The sequence below is a fragment of the Anser brachyrhynchus genome (genome assembly GCF_964034855.1).
Source record: "Anser brachyrhynchus genome assembly, chromosome: 13".
Taxonomy (NCBI): Eukaryota; Metazoa; Chordata; class Aves; order Anseriformes; family Anatidae; genus Anser; species Anser brachyrhynchus.
Genome location: NC_137708.1, coordinates 19351600 through 19377600, shown reverse-complemented (window position 1 = coordinate 19377600; position 26001 = coordinate 19351600). Strand labels below are relative to the sequence as shown.

At 36.1% G+C, this 26001-nt stretch overlaps 1 protein-coding gene across 2 annotated transcripts in view; it reads right to left on the bottom strand.

Annotated features, from left to right (window-relative positions):
* Positions 1 to 7191: 7191 nt before the first annotated feature.
* SMARCA1 (SNF2 related chromatin remodeling ATPase 1) overlaps positions 7192 to 26001 on the bottom strand; it is a 29934-nt gene continuing 11124 nt past the window's right edge. For both annotated transcript variants that reach the window (XM_080553308.1, XM_080553309.1), the window contains exons 8-24: positions 25860 to 25991; positions 25061 to 25129; positions 24219 to 24328; positions 23272 to 23498; positions 22606 to 22727; positions 22066 to 22218; positions 20762 to 20894; positions 19639 to 19787; positions 18911 to 19030; positions 17598 to 17708; positions 17282 to 17395; positions 16455 to 16577; positions 14813 to 14945; positions 13753 to 13871; positions 13326 to 13538; positions 8332 to 8442; positions 7192 to 7655 (exon numbers count right to left, since the gene is read on the bottom strand). In XM_080553308.1, coding sequence (XP_080409434.1) covers positions 7584 to 7655; positions 8332 to 8442; positions 13326 to 13538; positions 13753 to 13871; positions 14813 to 14945; positions 16455 to 16577; positions 17282 to 17395; positions 17598 to 17708; positions 18911 to 19030; positions 19639 to 19787; positions 20762 to 20894; positions 22066 to 22218; positions 22606 to 22727; positions 23272 to 23498; positions 24219 to 24328; positions 25061 to 25129; positions 25860 to 25991 — 2211 coding nt within the window. In that variant the 3' untranslated portion in view covers positions 7192 to 7583. The remainder of the gene's footprint in view (positions 7656 to 8331; positions 8443 to 13325; positions 13539 to 13752; positions 13872 to 14812; positions 14946 to 16454; positions 16578 to 17281; positions 17396 to 17597; positions 17709 to 18910; positions 19031 to 19638; positions 19788 to 20761; positions 20895 to 22065; positions 22219 to 22605; positions 22728 to 23271; positions 23499 to 24218; positions 24329 to 25060; positions 25130 to 25859; positions 25992 to 26001) is intronic.

The following is a 26001-nucleotide window of genomic DNA, read 5'->3' as shown; positions in this document are numbered from 1 at the left end:
CACAAGGTACCCAATGAAAACACTAAGGCATATAGTTAAAATCCTATGGAGACACTGGGCGTTTCCAAGATCCAGGAGCAGGCACAAGTGTCACCCCAAGACGGAGGAGAGAGCCACCAGCTCAGAGGGCTTCTCCTGTCACCCAGAGCAGAAACCAGGCAAGCACAAATCACATCAGGTTAAGTTTTATTGAGAGGAGATGACTGAAGCTGTGGGTTGATGATGCACAGCACATGGGGGAAACACATCCAGCTAAAGCAGCCTTTTAAGTCAAACAAAAACACCCATAAAACACATATTTAAATATATATAATAAAATATATAGATATATAATAGATAAATATATAGGAAAAAATTTAACTGTTCAGTAGCACAACTCAAATTATGTACCGAATCAGGGCTCCAGGTTGACCCTGCCACCAAGTGATTAGTACATTTACCAACACATTGAGTTAGGGCCCCAAGTTGTTGAGCAGTATTTAAATACTTATTTAAATACTCAACTAGGAAAATGTTGGTCTACAAAAGGTGTATCAACCTCTAATAAGCAGCTGTTTGGTTTTTGGTTTTGGGTGGGGTTTTTTTGTGTGTGGTGTTGGTTTTGTTTTGTTTTTTCCCAGAAGAAGACAAGAGCACTTCACTCACAATTTCTATTCAGATATTTTGACTAAATAAAAGACTCAGTATCAGCGAAGAGCTGAAAATCAACAATTTTTCTCTGATCTTATTGTGCCTACTACCACATAAAGAGTTCATTTTAAAAAGCGGCAGTCAATGAACAGAAATTTCAGGCAGGAAAAAAAAAGAGCAATTAGCAAGTTCAAGTTCTAGCCATATGTATATAAAGGATACAGCTAGTGACACATAATAAATACGAAAAGGACGTTTATGGTTTACCAATATAGTTACTTACTATATTGCTGACTTTACTATAAGATAATAGAGTTTTATAACCCGTTCCTCAAGGCAAATGAGGATTAAATTTTTGTGACAGTAAATTTCTTCAAAAACCTTGAACTATAATCAAGTTGGTACCTGAACAAACCAATGTGTTACATTTCTTTGGAAACAGGCACTGACCACTTACACCATAGGTATACCCTTGGTGTTTTGTAAAAGCTCCATGAAATTCAGAAGCCACCAGAGCGCAACAGTTGGCATGATTTGTGCAAAAGCTCAATTGCAGTTTTATTAGTTGAAGGACTATGATGCCTAGGATTACTGGCATAATTTCAAATACTCAGCAGTCGAGCCTTTTTTATTTTCCTACATAGAAATCACAAAATAAAAGGGAAAACCAAACCAACCAACCCCATCCCACCCCAAACCACCAAAGAGATAAGAACCTACGTAACTGGAATTTCAGGCCATGTTGAGAAAACATGAAAGCAAAACATCTAAGGAAAGAAGTAAGAGACTTACTGGACTGCCAACCTTTACCACAAAGCAGTCGCACAAGGAAGGCCCACCTTTAAGTTGGAGAAAGACAACACATAATTAATGCTAATTACCAACATCCTGAGCAGATTTTAAGACTTTGTGGCCTTCAGCAGTATCCAACTAATTAACGGAGAAAATAAATGAAGGTGACTTTTCATGCTGCTTCCTATATGCAAGAAACTGCCCTGTAGAAGCCAAAAGGTCTGTTCCCTGTAGAAGCCAAAAGGTCTGTTCCCTGTAGAAGTGTCTGTAGTCTGACCTCCCCAGCCCCTCAACGCCTACAGCACGAATGACCCTATGCCACCACCAGCAGACACCTCTGCACTTTTGGCTCTTTCTAAGCTAGCAGCAAGAGCTGCCCCTTGTCACAAGTCTCAGTTCCACTGTGCTGTTTTCCAGGTAATTTGTTTGCAGTAGTGGATGTAAAGTTCCCCAAGGAAGAGATATAACCGGAGAGCAATGCTCTGCAGTTAGCCGGCTAAGTGTACGAATGCACTCCAAGCAAGACATCGAGTTTCTCTGGCTCCCCTGCTTAAGTGGGGCTCCTCCTGCAGGCATTTCCTGTGCCCAAACCCAAGTGTTTGCATAATTCCCGTACAACCACAGGTCACAAAACAACTGCATTAGTGGAGTACGACGTGGTTGACAGTCAGCTGAATATGAGCCAGCAGTGTGCTCAGGTGGCCAAGAAGGCCAACAGCATCCTGGCCTGTATAAGAAGCAGTGTGGCCAGCAGGCCTAGGGAAGTGATTGTCCCCCTGTACTGGGCTCTGGTGAGGCCGCACCTCGAGTACTGTGTTCAGTTTTGGGCCCCTCGCTACAAGAAGGACATGGAGGTGCTCGAGCGAGTCCAGAGAAGGGCAACGAAGCTGGTGAGGGGTCTGGAGAACAAGTCTTACAAGGAGCGGCTGAGGGAGCTGGGCTTGTTCAGCCTGGAGAAGAGGAGGCTCAGGGACGACCTTATTGCACTCTACAGGTACCTCAAAGGAGGCTGTAGCGAGGTGGGGGTTGGTCTATTCTCCTACATGCCTGGTGACAGGATGAGGAGGAATGGGCTAAAGTTGCGCCGGGGAGGTTTAGGTTGGATGTTAGGAAGAACTTCTTTACTGAAAGGGTTGTTAGGCATTGGAATGGGCTGCCCAGGGAAGTAGTTGAGTCACCATCCCTGGAGGTCTTTAAAAGACATTTAGATGTTGAGCTTAGTGATATGGTTTAGTGGAGGACTTGTTAGTGTTAGGTCAGAGGTTGGACTCGGTGATCTTGGAGGTCTCTTCCAACCTAGATGATTCTGTGATCTCTTCAGGCCTGACTTCAGAAATCTTTGTTTATTAACATTAGGTTTATTACAACCGTTTAGTATTTCTCTCCAGACTTCAGCCCACTTGGTGGCACAGAGCTGTCCTACATTTTTCAAGTCCTCCAACAGGAGGAACTACCAAGTAGCTCTGCAGACAGGATGGCTGTTCCCATTACAAGTTCTGATCTTTGAACAGAGCAGCTTCTCCAGAAGAGTTGGTAGGCACTGTTTCCATACAAAAAAAAATCTTGGAAACAGTAAACTTCAGCACTTGCAGACCAAAACAGACACAAAGAATATGTAAGAAGCAGAATCTAGCTACAGGATCATCATCAGCCAGGCACTAAGCAGAGCTATCTGAAGCACTGTAGTTCTTGTAGCCACATCTACTACTAGTGACCAACAGCTGCAGTGATGAAATTCCTTGGTCCCTACCATTCTGCATCTCATAGACTTCGGCTCCAAACTATTTTATTTTAGTAACACACCACAGGTATGGGAAAAAAAACAGTAATATACTTTAATAAAGCATCAACATACATTGTATCATATCAAGAGACAACACAGGTAAGGCTGTCACAAAAATACAGGCACTACTAGTATTTAATTTGAGATCACAGGAGATGAGAAAGTTTGAAAGCAGATGAGGAACAGCCACACACACCCCTTATATTCAGCTACCATAGCCTGAAAGCTATGAGAGGTACAAAAACAATACAAACAAATCCAGCTACTTTGAACAGTATCCAAGTACGTGGGCCAATTCGTACCAGAAGTATAGTTACCAGAAGACATAAGGTTCATATCAGTTTTTATATATGTACAACTTAAGAAACAAATGTAATTTTTAAAGAGTTCAGAAGTTAACTTTCAACAACACAATGTAGACTTGAAGGCAGTAAATCTTACTCCTATTAAGGCTATTATGAAAGGATGGATATCATGCAAATACAATTAAAACGTTACATTTCAAAATATGCAAAAGTTCAATTTTAACTTTCAGAAAAAAATATATCAAACATTATAACTGTGATCCGCCAAAGCATTTTACAAACATGCTTGAAGCTAAGTACATGGACTAAACTGACAGAGAAGGTAATGAATACCAAACTTGAGTATCTCAACCAGACCAGAAGTAATCAGTTCCTTCCAACATCACCACAAATGCCAATGCCTGCACCAAACATTTGTCATGTCATATTCACAGGCTGCAGCTGGCTGCAAAATTCAATGTGCTTTTTCAAGCTGTAAGGCCTGCATAGCTTGTTGTTGGTTGGTTTTTAATAGCTCTGGCATTAATTTGTGATCACTGAACATACTTAACACCTCCAATGAACATGGGGAAGAGGCATGCACAGAAAGAGCCTGTGGATTGACTGCGGACTGGGCAGCACACAGCTGGAAGCACGTAACAAGTTACTTCCATCAGGCGTTCAGACAGATTCTCCTTAGCTCCCATACACTGTACCCCTTGCTTATGATCTCAAAGAGAAAACTGTTTTTAAACCATAACCTGCATTAGCACTAAATCCAAGAAGCAAGTCCAATCAACAAGAAATAGAATCTTAGTTAATATTTTAGTATAGCGATGCTACTTGTTCAAATGGTATCTAAAGATGGCTTACGTTACCAGCAGATAGAAAACTTCATTTTTTCTTTAGGTCATTATAATAATTTGAAATTAAGTACAATGAAGATGGCCAGCTCTGTAACTTTTATCACCACTCAAAAATAAAGTGTTGATAACTTGAAAATAACTAAAAGAAAAAGAACACAAGAACCGTTGTGACCTTTCCCAGGATGTTACATGCACCATGAGAAGTGCTAGATTGCTGCACTACTTTCCTTCTTCAACCCCAGTGCTATCATAATCAAATTGTAGTTGTGTACTCCAAAGGAGACAAGTTATTTTCAGACCTTTTATATCGTATTTTTTTAGCTACTATCAAATTGCCTGAAGGTTCGGACTTTTCAGAAGTTCCTCCTATGACATTACATTCAGTGCTTACAAGTTTCTTAGAAGCAGTATTCCTCATCTAAGAAAAAATTAGTTAAAAGTAAGAAGATTCCTTTATTTCAGTCCATCTAATTTTGAGTCACAGCAGCATATCATTTGGATTCTGCTAGGCACATACTGTGTAGATATGTGCAACATGAAGAATGAAAACAGAAAAGAAAGATCCATTTTACTTTAATCCTGACCAGCAGCTGTTAGCAATTTTCTTTAGTTATCACTGTGGGACATGATGGATGGGAAGACTCAATATGCTGAGGAACTAGTATATAGCATACAAGTGCTCTCAAGGACTGTGTTCAACAGCACATTTAGTTTAACTAGGAACTACAGACTGTAAGAGATAACAGATAGTTCCTGGGAGTATCTATCATTCTTCAGAGAAGGTGTCTGATCAAGAGGATAATATCTGGAAGAACGACTGCATGATCTTTTGCTACATAGCTAGCATACCATGTCACTGAGGAAGAAAAGTGAATATTAACTCAAGTGGTAATGAAAACCAAGAAATCTGCATAAAAGAACAAGTTGAGATATTACCATTTTAAGTTTACATATACTTTGCAAAGAATACAAAAAACAGATACACAAGAACATGCAAGTGAAACAAAGCTAATCTGCAATAAACAGGAAAACAGAATACACATTTTAATACTTAAGGCATTAAAAAGTTCACTTGATTATGCTAAAGAGTAGCAATGGAATAAGGTCTAGACCTAGCCAATGTAATTAAATAAAAATTCATTTGGCTCTTCCAGCCTTTATTTCCCTCCTCCTTTTTACTTGTTTTTATAACTTCAGATCATAAAGTTACCAAGTGACATAGGAGAGGAGAAGTAACTGTAAATAAGGCATCTTCCTCTATTAGTAGCAATGCTCCAGAGATTTGTGATTATATAGATGTAGCTGCATAGCCATTTTACAGACCGTGATTAGACTAGATGTCCCTCTACCAAGGATAAAAGAGGATGTCGACTACTCTGATACCAAAAATATTATTTGAAAAGACATCCTTTTCCGAGTTCACCCTATCCTACCTGGGGTGCATACTCATTTAAAAACATATTGACACCCATCACTAGCCTTCTGTCTGAAAGATGTGCCCCATCATCATTATTAGGCATACCTCTCAACTCAGATGAATCTCAACAGATAAACACCCTTCTTTTTAATCTACAAGCTTTACAAATAAAAGCCCAGTACAAATAATTAATGACTTGGTCCCCAAACAAAAGCTCTACACCAAAATACAAAATCCAATTAGTAATCTTTCAAGATGCCAGGCCAAGCCATCACACTCATTTTGCACAAAACCTTAAATGCAGACTATCAAGGAAGTCTAGAAATTACTCATCAAGCTTATAGAGATTAATCCCAGAACACTTCAGAGCCATTCCAATAGATTTTAATTGACATGAAACAATGCAGACAGAAGCGTGTCCTAGAATTCAAGAGAAGTTTTATGAAACTCAAGAATATTTTATGAAAGCCAAAAGTTTTACAAAATTAAGAGAAAGGTAGCCAACACAAGCATGAAATACAAAGCAATTTTATCACCTCAAACCACTCAAGAAGGAAGCAAACTGTACTAGTAGAAATTTACAGGTCGTCTTCAAGGAAAGTACCATGTAAAGCACACTGCATTAATCTAGACTTGACATTATAAGGGCAAGCCTCACTGTGGCAAGGTCCATACTAAACACCAGATCAGAGACAGAAGATTAAAGTAAAACATTAGATGTCACAGTCACTGTTCTACTGATCTGGGAAAGGCAGAGACTCCAAGGTGAACAGAAACTATGAACCTGCCATTCTCGCGAAGTCAAAAAAAAAAAACAGTACATCCAACACTTTCATCCCTTCATTAAAATAGAAATACTAAAAAGGAGCACTCCATAACATATCCCCATTGCTTCTGACTGACATTTGGAATCAAAGGTAAAAGCAGAAAGTTAGCAGAGATAATTAGAGCAACAGAGATCTTTTAGCACAAGGCAGCATATCTGAGCAGCCTACCAACCAGGAGATGATGAACTTTGTTTGCTACTTAAAAAAGAAGCTATTAGTCAACTACTTCAGTTCATTAGGCATATAAAAAGTTCCATCTAGAGGTCATTCCAAAAAACACCTCGCCTTGTGTTTAAGCATATATGCAGCCCAACAGAAACCGATGATAATAAGGAAAAAAATATAAGTATCTGCTGGCTTTCCTTCTGAGTATTTCTGAGAAAAATGTCAATTTAATGCTGACAGCAAACAAGGATGTCAGTCTAATTAGATTTTTTGTTTTGGCATGCTCCTGATCCTATCTATATACTCTGAAGAAAATCTGATCGATGATGAAGGCACAATTATACAAACCTTAACATTCACTCTAGGTGTAGCTATGCAGAAAAGGGATGGGGGGGGGGAACAAAGGTGAAGTACATTTCTCTTCAAATATTTTTAATTCAGTTTATTTTCCCACAGCCATATAAATTTAAAATATGAAACAACAATAATACAGCTATAGAATCTAGGTTTCCTTTCAAAGCAGCAGCATATAAAACATATAAAAGCTAAAACTTCAGCATAAGCTTAAAAAAACAAGGACTGAGTGAATTTTGCAGAAGACATGAAATTCACAAAATACAGTACACAAAAATACTGGAATGCATAAAATATAAAGCTACACGTTCTAGGTAATGAAAGACATTGTAAATATACAAAATTTGCTAAATTAAACCAAGGGATTTGTGAGCAAGTACCATGAATACAAAGAAGTTGGCAATTAATACTTGTAGATGAAGACAAGAAAGGGGCAGTTTTATATTTAGCATTCATTTTGCGAGTTCACGACTTCACTTTCTTAGCATCTTTTTTTCCGGAGTTCTCAGTAGCCAAATCTGCTTTTCTCTTCTGTGACTAAAAAGGAAAAGAAAAAAAAATTAATTCCAGCAAATGGTGGCATCATACCACAATGTTTTTAAGTACATTAACTATTTTAAAAGATAAGTAACATTAATGCATTCTATTTTTAAATTCAGTTTTGTGGGAGTTAACAGAAGGGTAAACAAAAATCCCAGATTTAGACACTTAATTCTGCTACCCTTTTTGCTTTTTTGATGTTCTGCATTACGTGGTCTCAATGGTACAAGTACTATGCACACCATGAATTGGATGAGAAGATCAGGACCTTGATTTATTTATAGTTTTGCTGTTGATAAAGTGACAAATCTTTAAAATAAAAGGAGCACTTCTTACTTCTTCCTCCAGAAACTAGTACGTAGTGGAGTAACAACAATTTTAGATTGAAGTCAACATATCATGTAGGCAGAAAGAAGAGCTATGCTTTCTTAAAAAGTGCCTTAGCTACTTACACTAAAGCCTCTTCTCAAAAAAATAAGTAAGGACCCAAAATATTATGAATTGGGAACATCTGCATAGAATCTAAGAGAGCTGTGAATAGACAGATATTTGTTTAATCTCTCAACTAATGGTTTATATTTAAACAATCAGTTACTATTACCTTCTTTTTCATCTCCTAACAAAAATATAATTGAATTCTACCACCCTGGAAATAAAGTGCTGCTCAACATACCGATGTGACTTTTGATCCTCTTTTCTTCTTTTCAGCTCGTTCTTTCTCCTCAATTTCCATATTCTCTTTTTCTATTAATGATATGAGAGTATTACAGCGTCTCTGAAACTCCTGAGGAAACAGAAAACAACAAATTTTAAATGCATCATACAAACTCTCTCATCTACAAAAAAAAAAAATACTGTTTTTCCAGAAGTGTTCAATACCCAGATTGGTAAGATCAACTTTGTTATTGCACATCCGTCTTTATCTTAGTGCAACCTTTTCTATAAGGAAAGAAAGGCAAGATATTTACTGAAATATTTGGCTTCCTGACAGTTTTCAGGACTGCCTATATCTTCCAAGGTGATGTTCCTAAAGACTGATGCAATCTTTCATCATGTTTATGTGAAGCAAATAATATACTGCTGCCAGCATACTATGCCAGATTTTAGGAAGAGGGGTCTTCAGGTACATCTTTAAAGCAGGAAGAAACCAAAGCTATCTTCAGCAATATTTTGCGGTGGCACACAGACCTTTTTGTGATGAGGTAAGACACTTTAGAGCTCTAAACTGGCAAAAATCTATCCAGTTTTAAGCCTTGAACTCACTGTCGTATCTACCTTCGGTCAAAAAGCACCCAAAAGGTAGGAGGCCTTAAATGCTTTTAAGCATTAAGACTTCCAAGCCATCTGAAAATGTTCAAGATTAAATGACAAAAATGTCATTTATGTATTAAAAAATATTTCCAGTACAACTGTCACAATAATTCCATTGTAGTTAATAACAGTTGGCTTGGTAGCAGAAATCATTTGATTCTTGTATCCCATCTGGAAAAATAGTTCTCTTACCAAATACAGAATATGTACTTATTTCTATTATTATTATTGTTTTAAGTATGTTGAAAACAACAATTCCATGGCTAGCTCTTTCCAGCACAAGGCAGGAAGGTTTCTTCTGATGAAAAAAGCTGGAAAAGAGCATCTTACCTATTAAACTCAGTGAAAAAAAAAAAGTAAACCATAAGCTACCCGAAAATTACCTAGTAGCATAAAGCTCAACCTACAACTGGTCTATTCACCATGAAGTGAACAGGTGACCTTTTTGCCCAGGAATTAGTCTCCGTTTTCTTAGCATCTGTAACCTGCATACTGCCTCAGCCATCATGCATGCTTTCTTGATCCTGATCGTTCTGAAACAGACAAGCATATGACTCATCTTGGAGAAGTTCATGTCCTAAGACTAACAATTTTCCTTAAGTTCTCAAGGTGCCACAGATTCCTCTACAAATCGGGCTGCAAGGCCTTGGATGAAAGCTGCACAATCCAGAATGAACACAGAATCCTTCCACCTTTCTTATAAGCAAAGAGAAAAATTCAGGAAGTTTGTCTTTACAACTCCCTGCTGGAAAGGTTCCAGTCCCACACATGTAGTTTTACAGTCATTTCTGCCACATCCATGTAAAAGTAACCCCAACCCCCCCCACCACAAACACAACCATAAATATTCTCATGTCAACCAATAAAACCCCTCAAATTTCATGCAAACAACAGCATTCAGATAAAAAGGCTAAAAGTCTGAGAAAACTTGGGTGCAAGCCATCCCAAAATGTATTGCATCCCCAAACACAGAACAGAGATCTGTCCCCAAACACTTCACAAATCAATAGAGGTGACTGAAAAGAGGCAGAAGCAGAAAAATGATTGCCAGTATGTCAGAAGCATTTTCCATCATTTGAATTTGTGCATGTTATACTCGAAGACAAAGGAGCTGTAGGTAGAGACTGATGACAATCTGTTCCACAAAAGCAAGCAGTTCAACCTTCCTGAGTGTAAGAGAAATTACCTGGTGTTAAATTCAAGATAAACAATTATCAGAAATGCACCAAGAAATAACCTCCAGACATTTGCCTACAGCACTGAGAAAAACCCTCTTATTTGCAAGGAAAAATAATGCTTGTATAGATGCGTATGTTTACTATAATCAAGTGTTCAGGTTGACATTTAGTCTTTCCAGACTGCTACCCCAGAACATGCAGAGGGCAGAGGATGGACTCAAAAACAACTTTCTCAGGAGAATCACAGAAGCAGCTGACAGTAGCATGTGGTATGCACACAGGTTTCTGCTACACCTACTATCACAAAGAGAATCTGCATTACAAATTCTGCCCTGAACTGCTGAAATTTCTGTATGGACTGATCCTGGACTGAACCATCTCATTTCAGTACTACAAAAATACACTTCAAGTGTAAAATGCCCTGCACCTTTAGAGTTGCAATTTCATTCAGTATGGCTGATATTTTTCTCCTTAGGATTGAAAGAGATGAGATGTACTTTGCTCTTCACTTCATAGTTATAAAGACTAGTATTGCAATAAATAAGATGGGAGCACTGAACCATCACCTTCTGCATGACCGAAGGCAGAGATGTTGGCTTGATAGAGAAAGTAGAAGTCTGAAGCTCTGTCAACAGGCCTGTACGTTCCTGTATTTACATAATCGTTTCTTACACTGGCTAGGGTTACAGAAAGGTAAAAGAACGTACATAAATTACGCCCAGAAAACAGATATGTGATTCACTATTGCCATGATATTCTGCATTCTTTCTGCATGGACAGAAATAAAAGAATAATTACTAAACTATAAAATTAAGCTTTTGTGCATAGTTTAAAAAAATCATAGTTTTAGGCACTCTCAAGCTCTGAAAATTTACATTTTGGGTTAAAAAACTGTTTACGGAATAAATCACTGAAGCAGAATCTTTGTTTTCCAAAGAGAAACCTTCAGAAGGAAAAGAAACCGAAATAAGAAGATGGAAGATAAATAAGCTACTTATACGGAATTCAAGAGACATCTAGTGGTTAGTTGAACACAAAGTCTGAGAGCCCAGTAACAAGTACTTGTCAGAATTACACTGCCCTTCCTATCCTGTTTCATGAGTTTGAATGCAATAAAAGGTAATTTTGAGGTCACATGAACTTCAGTGTTCTAAGAAGGCGTTAATTTATCCACTTTCACTGAACTTACTACATAACTCTTTATAAAAAGATTTCTATTTATACTTAGTACGTTATTCTCGGAATCAAATGACTTTCCAACACTTTTCATCATAAAAAGCATCAAGCCAGTGCAAAATAGACCCACAGAAATGAATACTCCCCAGAAATACCATGGTATTTGTATGCATAAAGTGTATCAGTTACTGGCAATTTAAACCATACATATCATGGCCATTTATAACAATTAAGAAAATTAATAGATGCATGAAATGAAAGATTACTTTATCTTTGTATTTTCATACCATTATTTCAGCTCCATAACAGTAGAAAAATAGTATTAACAGGTAGAATTTTGAGAAAATATAAGCTAAAATTCACTGTATTTCCACCCAGTCTCTCCATTTCAGCATTAGATACCACAGAACACGGTTCTACATGTTAGGAAAATGATTCCTTTCTCCTTTAAAAAGATTTTTTTAAGGAACATAATAATCTGAAAGAAGACTTAGAAGATTTAAGTCTACCTCTGACTTAAAAACATCAATTAATCTTAAACGTTGAGCTATATTTTTAATTTCTAGTACCAATTTATATTATTTCCTTAAGCAGATTCCTCCAAAGACAACTGAAAAGTAACTAAAGTTAATATTGGAGAGGTTTTTATGGTCACAATTTTAAATCCAGTATCTATTCAAACAGACATTTCAGCAAGAAAAGTCTTCAATTATTTTTAACTAAGAACATTTTATGAACATTCCCTAAGGCTGGAAACAATGAGTGAAAAGTAATGCCCAGTGGCTCTGCAGCTACTGAACTATCCAAAAATGCAGATTTATATACAAAATGGCATGAAAGTTACGTGACCACAACATATCATTTAATTAGAAGTTTGCTTACAAGGCAATGGGAAGTATCTATGAGAGTTGTGTAAGGGACAGGGTGCTCCAGTATTTTGTGTCAGCCATGCACATATGGTTTTGTGTTCAGTCAAACCAAAAAATAGGTGTTTCTTCTCTTACTCTTTGAAAGTAAGATCAGATTATTCCAGGTATTATAAGAAAAATCGGGAAGTACACGTTCCCCTTATAAATACATTCATATTCCAATTGCACATACACGTGGTCTTTAAATAAGGTACAAACTTGTACTTTTTATCTGTAAGAAGGAACTTAATCAGGTAAATTTGACCGAAGATTCCAGGGCTGAGCTAACAGTTTCCTTAAAACCATCCCATACTCAGAGGCTAGTGCCTACATAGCTTATCATTTGCAGCCACCAACACTCCCATTAGTATTATGTTCTGTTACTTAATATCTAAATTAAAAAAAGAATGCCTCTGCTCTCCAGAAAAAGGAAAAAATACAGCCAAAATTCAGAGTACTAGTCCACTTACTATCTAGCCAACTTATTTTTCTGAGTATAAACAAAATCTGCAGAAAACTAAGTGAAAAAAGCACTTAAATATGATAATCCTTATTCAAAATTACAAAGTTAATTTTAAACCAATAGCTTCAATGATTAACTCACATGAATCTCTCTGAAAATTTTCTCATGCTTTTAGAAATTAAGTAGGAATATTAGAAAAGCTGTTCCTTCCTCCAAGTATGTAATTCAGATGTTTTGAGCCTTTAATATAGTCCAAAAATTCTGAAGAGCAGTCATGTTCTAGGAAATATTGTTAAAACTTTCAGTTTGCAATAAAAGTAACATTTGTAAGGCTAGTGTACTTCTGCGTTAATCCCTTCGGGTAACACACAACTTCAACTTGGCGAGTTTTCTAATCTGTTTGTTTCAGCTCTACTGTGTTGTTTGCTGTACTAAGGGAATAGGTAGTTTTATTAAAAATAAGGAATGAGAATGAAAACGAAATTATTTTTGAGAATGAAAGCCAAAATTATTTTTTCAGCACTTATTTCCTACTTTCCAGTATTTTGGCGAAAATCCAAATTATGTGATAGAGCTTAAAAAGTAACAAAATTCTTCAGATGCCTACTTGGTCCATGTAACTGACACCTACCATTGCAGTTCTAGATTTGATAAACCAGTCAAATCTGAACTGAGGAGCATTGCGCACACACTGCCGTAGTTCTTCATACACGTTTTCTTTGTCAAAGCCCATCTTGTGTAACATGCATATCAGAAATCTGTCTTCTTCTTCTGTGTAATTTTTCCCTTTGTTTGTTCCATACTGGATACGCAACTGATGGAAAGGTGCTTTATACCTTGCAATCTGAATGCAAAGCAAAAATATTGATATTAAACATACAGCGCTACATCATGGATTTATTACATATTCATGTGGATTACTGATACATAAAAACAGAAATCCCATCCCCAACTGTTCCCTTTCTGAAGGGATGTAAGAGATTACATCCACCTGTAACCACAGAGTTAGCAAGAAGCAGTCACTATAAAAAAAAATTAAAAAATCCTGCAGTGATTACTTTGGCATCAAGGGCTTTCTTGATACTGATTCTCCGTTGAATTCTTGCCTCTCCTCGTTCAATTTGAGCCATAATCCTCTCAATGTCCTGCAGTTCGTTGCAACGTTCCCAGAAAACAGCTAAAAACAAAATTTGTAAAATAAGACCTTTTGCTTTACTGTTTCGCCTTTACTCAACTAAAGCACTTCAGCAAGAAAATGTAATGCGGTTTGTAGATCCACAAAACCTTAAAGATTCAGTAATACTTTCCCTTTTACTGTGCTAGCAAAGAAAGCTTGCACAGACCTTCATTCACTGTCTTTAAGTTAACTATAAGTAACAGCTTAGTAACAACTATAGGACAGTTTATATCCAATACAAATAGCTGGAGTTAAGTAAAATTGGGAAAAATTACTTTTAAAGGTAGTTAGTTATAACCATGGTTTAATGCTGCTAACCTGTTTCACCATTCTTATTCATATGTCAATTTTTACTTGCTATCTCTAAAGTCAACAGGAACTACCTAGCGTATGACTTATAAAAAAGATAGTAATGTGTGGCTTCTCCTGATTCTTTGGGTTGGTTAAAAGATGTAAATTCAGCACTTCATAGGGAGCTCTTGATGAGCTGTTCTTTTTTTAAGCTAACATGCAAAATGTTGCAAGGCTACATTTTATGAAGGATTTTAGGAAAACTAAACATAAGGATGAAACAGGAAGAATTCTGAACAAATTAAAAGGTGTTGTGCAAATACCAAAGACAAAGACACAGCACACTAGCTAGAACAGTATATAAACCTATAAAGAATTATGTTGGCACTATAATGCAACTTCATGACTCTACAAGACCACCGTGTCAATGTAAATCAACTACAACGTGTTCTAAATTTCTGCTGAGGAAAAAGGATAGCTCAAGACATGTTTATGCTGCAAACTTAACCTTTAACACAATTAAATTTGCTGGGGAGAACTACAATATTCTTCCTATACACATCCAAATTCTACATTTTGTAGAAGAACATGTAGCAAAAACAATGGCTATTCGACACGACTAAGAAATGTATTTTGAAATATACACAAACCTGAATACTCAATGACCTCCTCGGGTGACTTTCCTTCCACCTCACGGGCAATATTATCTATATCATCACGACCGTATTTCTCATTAGCTTTAATAAACTGATTAAAATCCCTTTTATTCCAGTTTGTAAAACCCTGTAAGCACCAAGAGATCAAGAAGCTATTACTAAGTAGAAAGGAAACATTTTGCAAAATTTTGCCTTATGTATCATTTGCTACAATTGCCAATGCCTCTGCAATGTCACATAATTAGAGTGGTTAATGGTCTTTCAGGATTTCCGTAACTTCTATTATTCAGGGCTTATTACTGAGTCATTAGAAGTCTAAAGAGTTATTTTCTTGCATGACTCCACATGCATTAGTAAGAGCTTTTTATTTTGCCTCCTTTTTAAATCTTTTATGAATTATTTCTCCAAAGAAAGTCTCACCGACAGGTTACTGTAATTTTATTTAAGCAACAAAAAGTCTTTGGAATACAGGAAGCTCCAGTACGAGTGTCATTACAAGTTCTTCAAATAGTTCAAGTATCTAAAGCAATAGCTGCTACTTAGTACACGTACAAACCTTGAACCAAACAAACAGCTGGATGAAAGCTTAAATATATCAAGAAACAATCTTTAGTCCAAAAAGATGCAATCAAATGGCAACTCCATAGCACTGTCAAACAGGAAGTTTATTGTGTGCTGAAGAAATTAATCCAAAACTGAACAACAGTTAAGTGTGATGCAATGCATGGAAACATGACCCAAGAACATGGCACTACATTTTAAAGACAGTGAAAGGAGAAAACATCAAGAAAAAACAACAAAAGTCACATCTACAAGGAACTTTGCCAGTTCTCCAGCTGAGTAAGATGACTTCTCAATTAGATTGCATCTTTACAAGTTCAACATACACAAATATTTATTTCTAGACATCAACAGACATGCATATTTATTTTCAGACATCAACAGACATGCATACCAACAAAAGCTGAAGTATGTCCTCTGCTATAAACAGGTGAGGTTAATAGTCAAATTGGGACCTTGCAGGGCTAGGAACACTAGCCCGCTTTCTTGAGAAAAATTCCTGAATCCAGAAAGTCTCAGCACTTCAAGACACACCTTTCTCCTGAACAATTAGTTTTTAATGAGCCTAGACAGCAGGATAACAGTCCCAAGAAGTCAATAAACTAGCCAGTGACATGGAGACAGTCCCAGCAGAAAAGGAACATGCCGAACCAAACTGGGGCAGAATTAATGGATGTGACATGCCGCCTTATACAGCTGTGTAAAAACCATATGGTGATGGAGGCTTGCCTTCTCTGATTTCAGTCTTGTCTGATAAACTCAGAAGACAAATGCACATACAAGAAAGCCACTGACTAGATTTCTACATGCATTGCTGGGTAGTGGATTCACTATACAAGTCTAGCTTGGAAACATTGCAGACATTCAAAGAACAGTAGCTGACTAAGACAAACTTACTCAAGGACAGGAAAGGGGTCTCAACCAAAAAACAAGTCAAAATCATTACATCTTGTGTGCTTACATCTCTATAACATTGATGTAGCTTTCCTGTGCATACATACCATCTTTAGTACTACACATTTACATTCCATGCTAGTAAAAAATACACAGTGAAACACCTGACCTATTATTTTACCTGTGTTAGTAGCTTTTCTTTCTCTTCAGTTTCTTCAGGAGTCAGAGGCATAGAATCATCTATCTTCTTTTGTTCTTCTTTTTGTACCTGGGCTGCATTCGGAAGGTCAGGGTTCCTGGGTACCTAAGATCAGAGGTATCAGTAAGCAATAGTGCTGCAATGTTAAAGACACTTTTCCATGGACCTTGCTTTACAATCTAGAAGCACATGTTAAATTTCACAGGAATGACATAGCCCACACCTACTAAACATTTGTTGTCACAGAACAAAACAAAACAAAAAGCATCCCAACCCTGGGCTACTCTAAAGAAATGAAACCATAACAAAAATATCTTTAAAAAATTACCCAAATATTTTTATACAAAAGTATTGCAAAATTGCAAAACATTATCCTTCAAGATAAGGTGATGGATTAAATATTGTCATTAAGTCACTAATATAAGGTCATCTTATATTAGTCAAAAATGGTTCTCACCTTAGATTATGTATTTTTTTTGAGGAAAAGTACACAAAGCATCAAAAGCATCTTCACTTTTTACACTCGATTTTGTTGTTAGGAACCCTCCACAAGACACACAAAGCTACACAGATTAGTTTTTAATGAAGGAAGAAATTACAGACAGCTTTTTCTGTTTCACAGTGGAAAATAAGAAAGAGAACAGAGGTTTTAAGCCATTTTCCTTCAATTTGGAACAAGACAAGACCAAAATGATATATTATTTCACGTAGACTCATTGATTGTATTTAGCTATTTTCAAGCTTGAAGCAAATCTGCAAAGAGGAATACAAATACATTTCACTTATTTGAAGGGGAAAAAAAAAATTACCTTATATCCTATAGTCTTACGGTAATATAGAATTTCTTTTTCCAGAAGTTCAAATAATCGTGGTGGAAAAAATTGGAAATCCTGAATATTTGGCTGTTTTGGAGGTCGTGGAGCCTTCAAAAATACATGGGTATATTAACGTAATGTAAGTTTGACTTCCGTGCATTTAAACTGCCATAAATCAGCAGTATTGACAGCGTATTACTTTACAAGTACATTAATTCTATTACCAGAATAGGGTGAGAGCAAGGGATGCAACATGGGAGAGCAGAAGAGCAAAAACACAACATAAAGACCATTGTTGCCAACATCCTACCTTTGGGACTTTTGGTTCACTAACACGTAGGGCTTCTCTGAAATAAGCATCAACTGCATAATTGGCTTTGCGCTCTCGTTTTGGAGGCTCTATCCATTCCATCATGCTCAGCTACACACAGAATTGAAGAACAATGTATTAAAGTAACTGTATACTTTTCTCAAGTCACAAAATAATTACTAGTGTGGCGCTGCCAAACAAGTGTTTTTTCTCGCTAAGTCTGGTGCTTGTGCTCAACAGCACAGATAATACATCAGAGCTCAAAAATAAGCCAGAAGTTATAGCTAATTATAACATGTATTTAAGCACATTAAAAATAATACACCACTAAAGGAAGACTGTTGTTTTGCAGTGGCATGACTAGACACCTTTACAGTAATCTACAGACTTCAGTCACCTGAGTGAAGTTATGCTTCCATCTGCTCAAATACCATTGAAGGTCTAGGGACTTGGGCTTTACATTCTATTATCTATGATGATACAATGATACAAATTTATTGTGATATTCATAAGCTCTACAGACACTACAACATTGTTAAAAAAAACATTAGACTGGAGTGAATTCTCTTACAAAAGGACTTCAATTAAACTTAAAGCATATTTCAAGGCAATGCTATACTAAAATCCTTACAAAAAGGCAGCTTATCAAGATGAACAGTTCTTATTTACGTATATATTTATATACACACCCATTCTATTCTCAAGAAATATTTAATTTTTCTAAGTGTTTCTTCAAAATTGGTAAGGAACCTGGATTAGAAGTGCATCCTGTAGTTAACATGTAAAGAGTTCATATAATTAATTCCAGATAAAACCTTAAGGAAATCTTATGTCCCATATCTAATGTAAAGAGACAGAAGTAACATCGTGGGACCATGAGTAATACTTCTTCATTTGGATGACCTTTCTACATTTAGCTAAGTAATTGCACAAAACTCTTCACATGGATGCTTGCGACTAAAACCTTCACTGCAGGAAAAATCCCACACACAAAATTCTAAACAGGACTGGTTTTTCTTTTGTTACACGGCAGTAAAACAATACCAGCTGCAGCAGTATAGTAGGATGCAGAGTAGTATTTTTGCTGCAGGAAGGATAAAATTTGAGTGATTTTATCAGATTTTCCCATTAAAAAAACAGGGGGGGCCTGAAAGCTCGTTTAACACAAATTAACAATCCCAATGGTTGTGCAGAGCTAAGTGAATTCTTCAGGTCCTACTTCACTACCATAACCTTTACAGCTATAACATTGCTAGCATAGCCTGTATGCTTACACCTCTAACATCTCCAATACTTGTCTTTAAAAAAATTACCTTCTGTTTTTCTCTATAATCTTCACCTTCGAAGTTGTATAAGCTCATCTCTGTGTCCATAGTGAAGTTTCTTAAAGAGCTTTCCCCCATTTTCTGCAATCGTTCGTTCATTTCAGCTGTCTGAAATAAGAGACAACATTTTTAGGCTTACTCAAGCTGTTCTATGTTTTCTGCAAAAAAACAGCTTTCATCATTAAACATATTTCATGTATTTTTCTACTTTAAAATTTTACTTACATTTTTCTTATTAAGCAGGATTTGCCCACTGTGCTTTCCAATTTTGAACAAACTAAGGCTTCCCGTTATACTAAGTTTATTAATGCTGCGATGTAGCCCTACAACTATATAACTTTTAGATTTAAATGAAATTTGTGCCCAGCACTTCATTTTTTTCCACAGCTACCAATTCCCTAATAAAATTCCATAAAGATTTCGTGCCTATTAGAATTGTTGGCATAAAATTTACATGTTTCTAAGAGTTCATGAAATAAACAATACTTAAGATACAATGCACTTAGTTTGAACTAGTGAAAGTAATTACAACTCACTACTCCTTCCAGGCTTTCATAAGGTTTGAAATATTTATGAATAGTAAAGTAATATGTGGGCATATAAAACAGATTTACATAATAATTAAAGTGTTCTTGTCTTCTTCTATAAAATGTATTTTGCATATCTATGTTTAATGTTTGACACATCACAAATTCTATACAGAACTGCTCTCTAACCTTCTTTTCACCTCTTTCTAAGATAGTGGTTATGTCTTCTTCTGTCAGCTCACTGTCCTTAGATGCAAAAACATGGGTAGCTCCGTGCCGGATCATCTGCAGCATTTCGTCTTTTGCCAGTTTGTTAGACTGTTGGTCTATGAGCCTTCCTAGAATCAGAAGAAATATGTTGAAAGTTGTAATACAAAACTTCCAGTATGAACACGCAAACAGTGGATTTTTTGAGTCCACCAGCAGAACAAGCAAGCAAAAAAGAACTACAGGAACAAATTACATTTCACTTGAACTGAAAATAAACAAACTGGGAACTTCAAGGTAAATACAAAAAATGACTATGGTACAAGACGTAACAAAGAATTTGTTTCACATGAAGATAATCCAAATTTATATTTAAGATCTTATTCTTGCAAAGTCAGCTGGACTTAAGATTAAAATCCTACTTCAAGATGAAAAGTGACAAGATATTATAATAATTAGAAGTATTGAAGATTTTTTAACTCTCACTTTACTGATCTCAATGCATTTCTGAATACTTTCATTTTCCCCAGAACTCTAATTTCTGTCCCAAAATTCCACCAATCCTGTCTCGTCTTCATAGACCATCACAATTTTGACTATTATCCACTAAGTAGACCACTCTCAGAAAAAAGAAAAAAAATAAAGTCATATGGCTCAGAACCTGCACAAACTTAGGCAGATAACTTCAGGTTTTGACAAACTATTCTTCCCAGAGCTTCTAAACAAAGCCACACAAAGCAGTTTTAATGTTCAGACAATTCAGATGTAGTAAAAAACACTCCTACATAATTATCTTTCATGGAAGATATCTTTTTTCTCCTCTTTTTCACTGTCACAAGAACAAGTAATACCTACTTCAGTAGCACTTTCTTCATTTAGAGTCTTACTTTGAATCTAAGCCCACATCACTCAGGATAACAACTCCTTCAAAAATTAAGCTGAACAACTGAATAACTTATACATTATAATTTAAGTTGATTTAGTGTACTATTATTATACACAAGGCCTGTTTTCTCTCATACTGTATGCTTGTACAGTTATTTAACCCATAATTTAAAGGGACTGAACAATTCTGTTGCAGAAAAACATATAGAGCAGTTGATACCTTGTTGTATTACTATAGAGTCCAGTCTCAGTTTTATTTCAGCTCTTTCTACAATCCTCTCTTCAACAGTATTATCAGTGATTAGTCGGAACACCCGTACTGGTTTCTTTTGACCAATACGATGCGCACGATCCTAACAAACATAAATCAATGAGTGTTCAGCAGCAAATACAAGCAATATGCAGTTTGCTATATAAGCAGAAACATCAGACTGAAGCTAGCATAAATTCCTTGGCTCCTTCCTTACACAACAGTATACAAGAGTTATCTACTTATAAGTGGCTATTACACTTTTTAAGTCGGGGTCATTCTATTGCAATAAACACATCTACCTCATCATAAATGCAGAAAACTGAATGCCTGTCTGAACTGCACATAGGAGGTGGAGATACAACTGCATATGCAGACAGACCTGCACTACATTCAGTTCACGTGGCAAAAGTATTGTCCTTTGACATCCCTAGATTGATAGTATTAATTCCATGTGCAAAGTCATGTAGCTACAGCTTCAATAACAGAGCTGTCCCAAATTAGCTATATTAAAGCATCAGTATGCAGCTCACATTGTACAGGTCTAGTGCACAGCAAATGAAGTTAGGCCAAACATACTTTATTTGTTCCTATCAAAACTTGTGGCTCTTCTCTCCAGAGAGCTTAAATAAAAATTTGTCCTCAGAAAAGAAAAAGAATAATCGTCCTTCAGACTGCTGGCACCAAAACTGAGTGTCCTTTAAAGAACAGTTGTTAAATCTTTTACTCTCCTGCATCATATTCAGTAGCTTCCTGAAAAACCTAAAGCTCACAAATCACCCTGGTCAGTTTCCAGGAATTTAGTCTACTATTGGTAATCAGTCTGCATCTCAAAAGAAGGCAGAGATATTCACAGTAAATACTTGATTCATTTCAGAACATTAGAAAACAGAACCAATAACCCCCCAAACATGCAAAAAGGCTCATGAGATTTTTTTAATTCCAGAATTACAGACATTGATTTTAGAAATTAACTAGCAGTCAGAAAGAGAATATAAGGGTTTCTTTTCATAGTTTTGACCTTATTTGCTGGCACATTTATGCAGAAACAAGGTGGTTTGCAAAAGCATAAGCCTTCCAAAAGGGCTGAATATAATGCTGCATGCTTTTAATTCTCTACTATTTTGGAAATAGCCAAAGTATTATTCATTATTTGACTCCTTAGTTTGTTGGTAATGAAGACAAAAACCAACAAAAATGCAGGTTCTGGAAATACTTATACAAAATTGAACAATCATAACTAATTACCACCATGTATTAGAAAATTAACTCACCATGGCTTGCAGATCTACTTGAGGGTTCCAATCTGAGTCATAGAGAATCACCACATCAGCAGTTGCCAAATTAATTCCTAGACCTCCAGCTCTGGTACTCAGCATGAAAATGAATTTACTGCTGTTGGGAGCATTAAATGTGTCTATTGCTTCCTAAAAGACATGCGTCATTAATACATTAGAGCTGTTTCCAATATGTTAATTGCATTTCAGTGAAACTTCTTGGAAATTTAATTTTCAGTGCAAAAAATCTTTAACGGAGAATGTGGATATTTTCACTTGTGCAAACCTACTCCGAGTTAACAAAATATGAAGTTGTTCACTTAGTTAAGGAACACAAGAAATCTACTTTATTATGAACTTACGGTTAGAAAAAGTATACAGACTCAGTTGCCTTTTTAAATTGTAACTCTTTTTGTTTTTAACATGATTTCTTTTAAGGAATGATAACATATTTTAAGGAATTATAATCATCTGTAAATAACAGCTTCTTAATTGAATGCTTAAAACAGACATTTCTTATTTACACATCTTTCCTACCTCTCTTTCTTCGTGTGGTGTCTGTCCATCAAGTCGGCAGTACTCATATCCACGCCACATACAATAGTCTTCCAAGATATCCAATAAACGAGTCATCTGGCTAAAAAGCAGAACTCTGGAACCTGACAGAACAACACAGAAGGTTTTGTTGTTGATTTTACATTTTTACATTACTCAGTATAGAGCTTACTACTGAACATCAGTAAGAACTCACGTGCAATATTCTGTACTATGCTAACTTAAGTCTTTCTTTTGAAGTTACTTTTCTGGTATTGATTTAACTTCTCCTCAAGGCCCATTGTTTGATAATTTATACATAAGAAATATGCAGCTGAAGAAACAGAACATGTGAAAACATAGTAAGATAAGTAGCTGACAACTGGCGTACACAAACTAATACTCTCATCAGAAATGCTCTTCAATACAGCAGGTAGAGACTTTTTCCTTCCTTTCTACTGCATCGTATCACTAGTCTTCCTCACCATTCCTGTAAGACCTCCTTTCCTCTATGTGTTAATATCTACTGAAAATAGAATTTCAACAAAAACCTCATTGAAAGTAACGAATGCTCTCATTGGAGGAAAGACAAGAATGAATCATTCAAGTTTTACAATGCAATTTTACTTATGATGACTATTCAGAGCGTTGTTTATAAGCACTACTCACCTTGCTCTCTGAGTTTTGCTAGCAGTTTATCCAGAACTAACATTTTACCACTGTTAGTGATGAGATGTGTGTCAGTGGTGTAAGGAGGGCCAGGTTCAGCACCATCAAATAGGTAAGGATGATTACAGCACTTCCGCAACTGCATCAGAATATTCAGCAGACGCATCTTATCCATTTTCCCAGCTGAATTTAGGATATCAATATCTTTCATCAAGATCCTTGTATACCTGAAGTTTTACAGGCAATTTTGAATAACTGTTTTCATTTTATACTTAAGACATAAATGAAACCCTGCAAATCCTGATTACTAATTACTGGAAGTGGGAGTTGGTTTTGTTCATATAATAAAATGGTTCATTATCTATAAAACTTGAAGAAAATATCTGACTGACAAGGATTTATAAATCCATACCTAACATAAACGGCAATTTGTCTTTGAGTGATAGTGATCTGTTACTTACTATGTTTTCTTACCATTTTTTTAAATTTTTTTTAGGACTATGAAGTCAATTAAGATATCACTGATTCTACTGAAGCCACTACATTGACCTGAGATCTGCATAAAGAAATAGACTGAATTAAAAAAAAAAAACGCGCACTTCTTTCCTCACTTTTATTCTCGGTATGTGGCTCCTGAGGCCACATTAATTTCAACCTTGAGACTTCTACTGGCACGTATATATTTGGATCAAAAAATGAAACTTATTAGGCATACATTCTTTCAAATAAATTTGAGAGGAAAAGAAGATTCTGCTTTATTCCTTCCATCCCTTTTTATTACAGTTCCTGAGCTCTTTGCAACTCGTGCACCCTTAAAATGCCCCCAAAACAGCTATAAATAGGCTTCTCCATCTGACTGTTTTAATATGCAACTGCAAAAATATCAGTATGAAGAGCTGTACTGTTCTTCATCAGAAAAGAATCTTACTTTAATGTGAATAACTCACCATTCCCTCTGCATTTTGCTGAGTCCAAGATAAATTTTTACTTCCTTCTTTGGAGGCAAACTCTTTTCTACTTCTGCTTTTATGCGACGTAATAAGAATGGCTTTAAAACCTACAAAAATTGAGTTTTTTCAAATATACATTTATTTGAAACTGATTGCCTCAAATAAAAGAATAGATTAATTTTTGTGACATTTATCCAAAACTAACCAATATCTATTGCTCTCATAGTGACTCCCTCAGAACAATTGTGCTACAGTCTGAAAAATTAAGTTGTCCACTACTAAGCTGCCAAGTTCACACTTGAAGTGTGTAACGTTACATTAAAATTGTCATACTCATCCCAGTTGCTGTACTGAGCAAGGACCAAACCCATGAGCTCATAAAATCTATTTCCCTCTACAGTCTGTTTTATTACCACTAGAAGCATATACAAAATACACCACTTCAAAGATAAGCAATATACACTGGACTTCCTTATGATTTATTTTATTACCCTATTATCTTGTGCACAGCAAAACAAAGATAAACACGTGCCTTTTCAGGCTAGCCTGAAAGATGTATCAAGATAACAATCAGGATAATAAATAGTTTTCAAAAGGTCTCAAAATCCTCTTTGTGTTTTATGTGCAGACTGTCTGCTTCAAACAGTAACATTACAGAAAATAGTGACTGAAAAAAATAAGTTATGGTATTTCATTCATAAAAATTCAGCTGGGCATTTCTGTAAGTCAGTCCACGTTCATATCTTCAACTTGAACTTAGATAAATATGTAAATACTCAGTTCTTCTTTGTTACTGTGTATGCTAATGACAACACTTGATTAAGGCTTTAATTACTTACAGCATGAAGTCTTTCTACAAGCTTCTGATCACCAAGACAATTTTTAGTATCAAACCATGAGTCAAAATCCTGTGGGAAGAAACAGCACAAGTATGAACAGTTTATTGTTTGCCTTTTTAACAGACATACTGACTTTTTTGCTCCGAGAGCAAAATAAATCTTGAGAAAAATGACTTCTGTGAGTTAAGGAAAATCAGGCCACAATTCTGTGCCAGCTACCCAGCACATTATAACATTTAAGTCATCCAAACAACTCCACTGACAAAATATTATTACTATTCTCCACTTCCAACGTTATCTATGCTCACCAGAGGAATACTCAAGCTCTTATCCTTACTGCTTGTTTAATGATGGGCAAGAGTAAGAGAGAAAACAAAACCTTAAGTAAATGTGATAGAAAACATGACAGCAAAAAAACACAGAAGTAATGCATGCATACAAGGGAGCATTAACAGTAAAAGAAGAGAAAGATGACTCAAATTCTAAATGAAAAAAGGCTTACGCCTATTTGGATGCTCCATATTCTTCCCTCTAAACTGCCTTCCCAAATTTTGCTTCACTTTGCATAATTCTAGAACTATGCAAAGTATTAGGTTTGTTATCACTAGCACTGCACTAACACAATGTATTGTTTTAACTATATAGTGCAAAAAACAGTCTATATTTCAGCAAGCCACAGAGCTTCAACTGAAGCCAGGTCTTTCACATCTTACGTCTCTTACTAGGCTGGTCATTCTCTCCTGCAGAAACCAGCCTAAGAATGAAAATAACAAAATTTTATTTCCAAACCTCTACTTACATCTGCAGAATTAAAGACATCAGGTAAAAGGAAATTGAGCAATGCCCACAGCTCATGGAGGTTATTCTGTAAAGGTGTTCCAGTAAGCAGCAATCGGTTCGTTGTCTTGAACTCACGGACAATCTCTGACAGCTAGGAATAC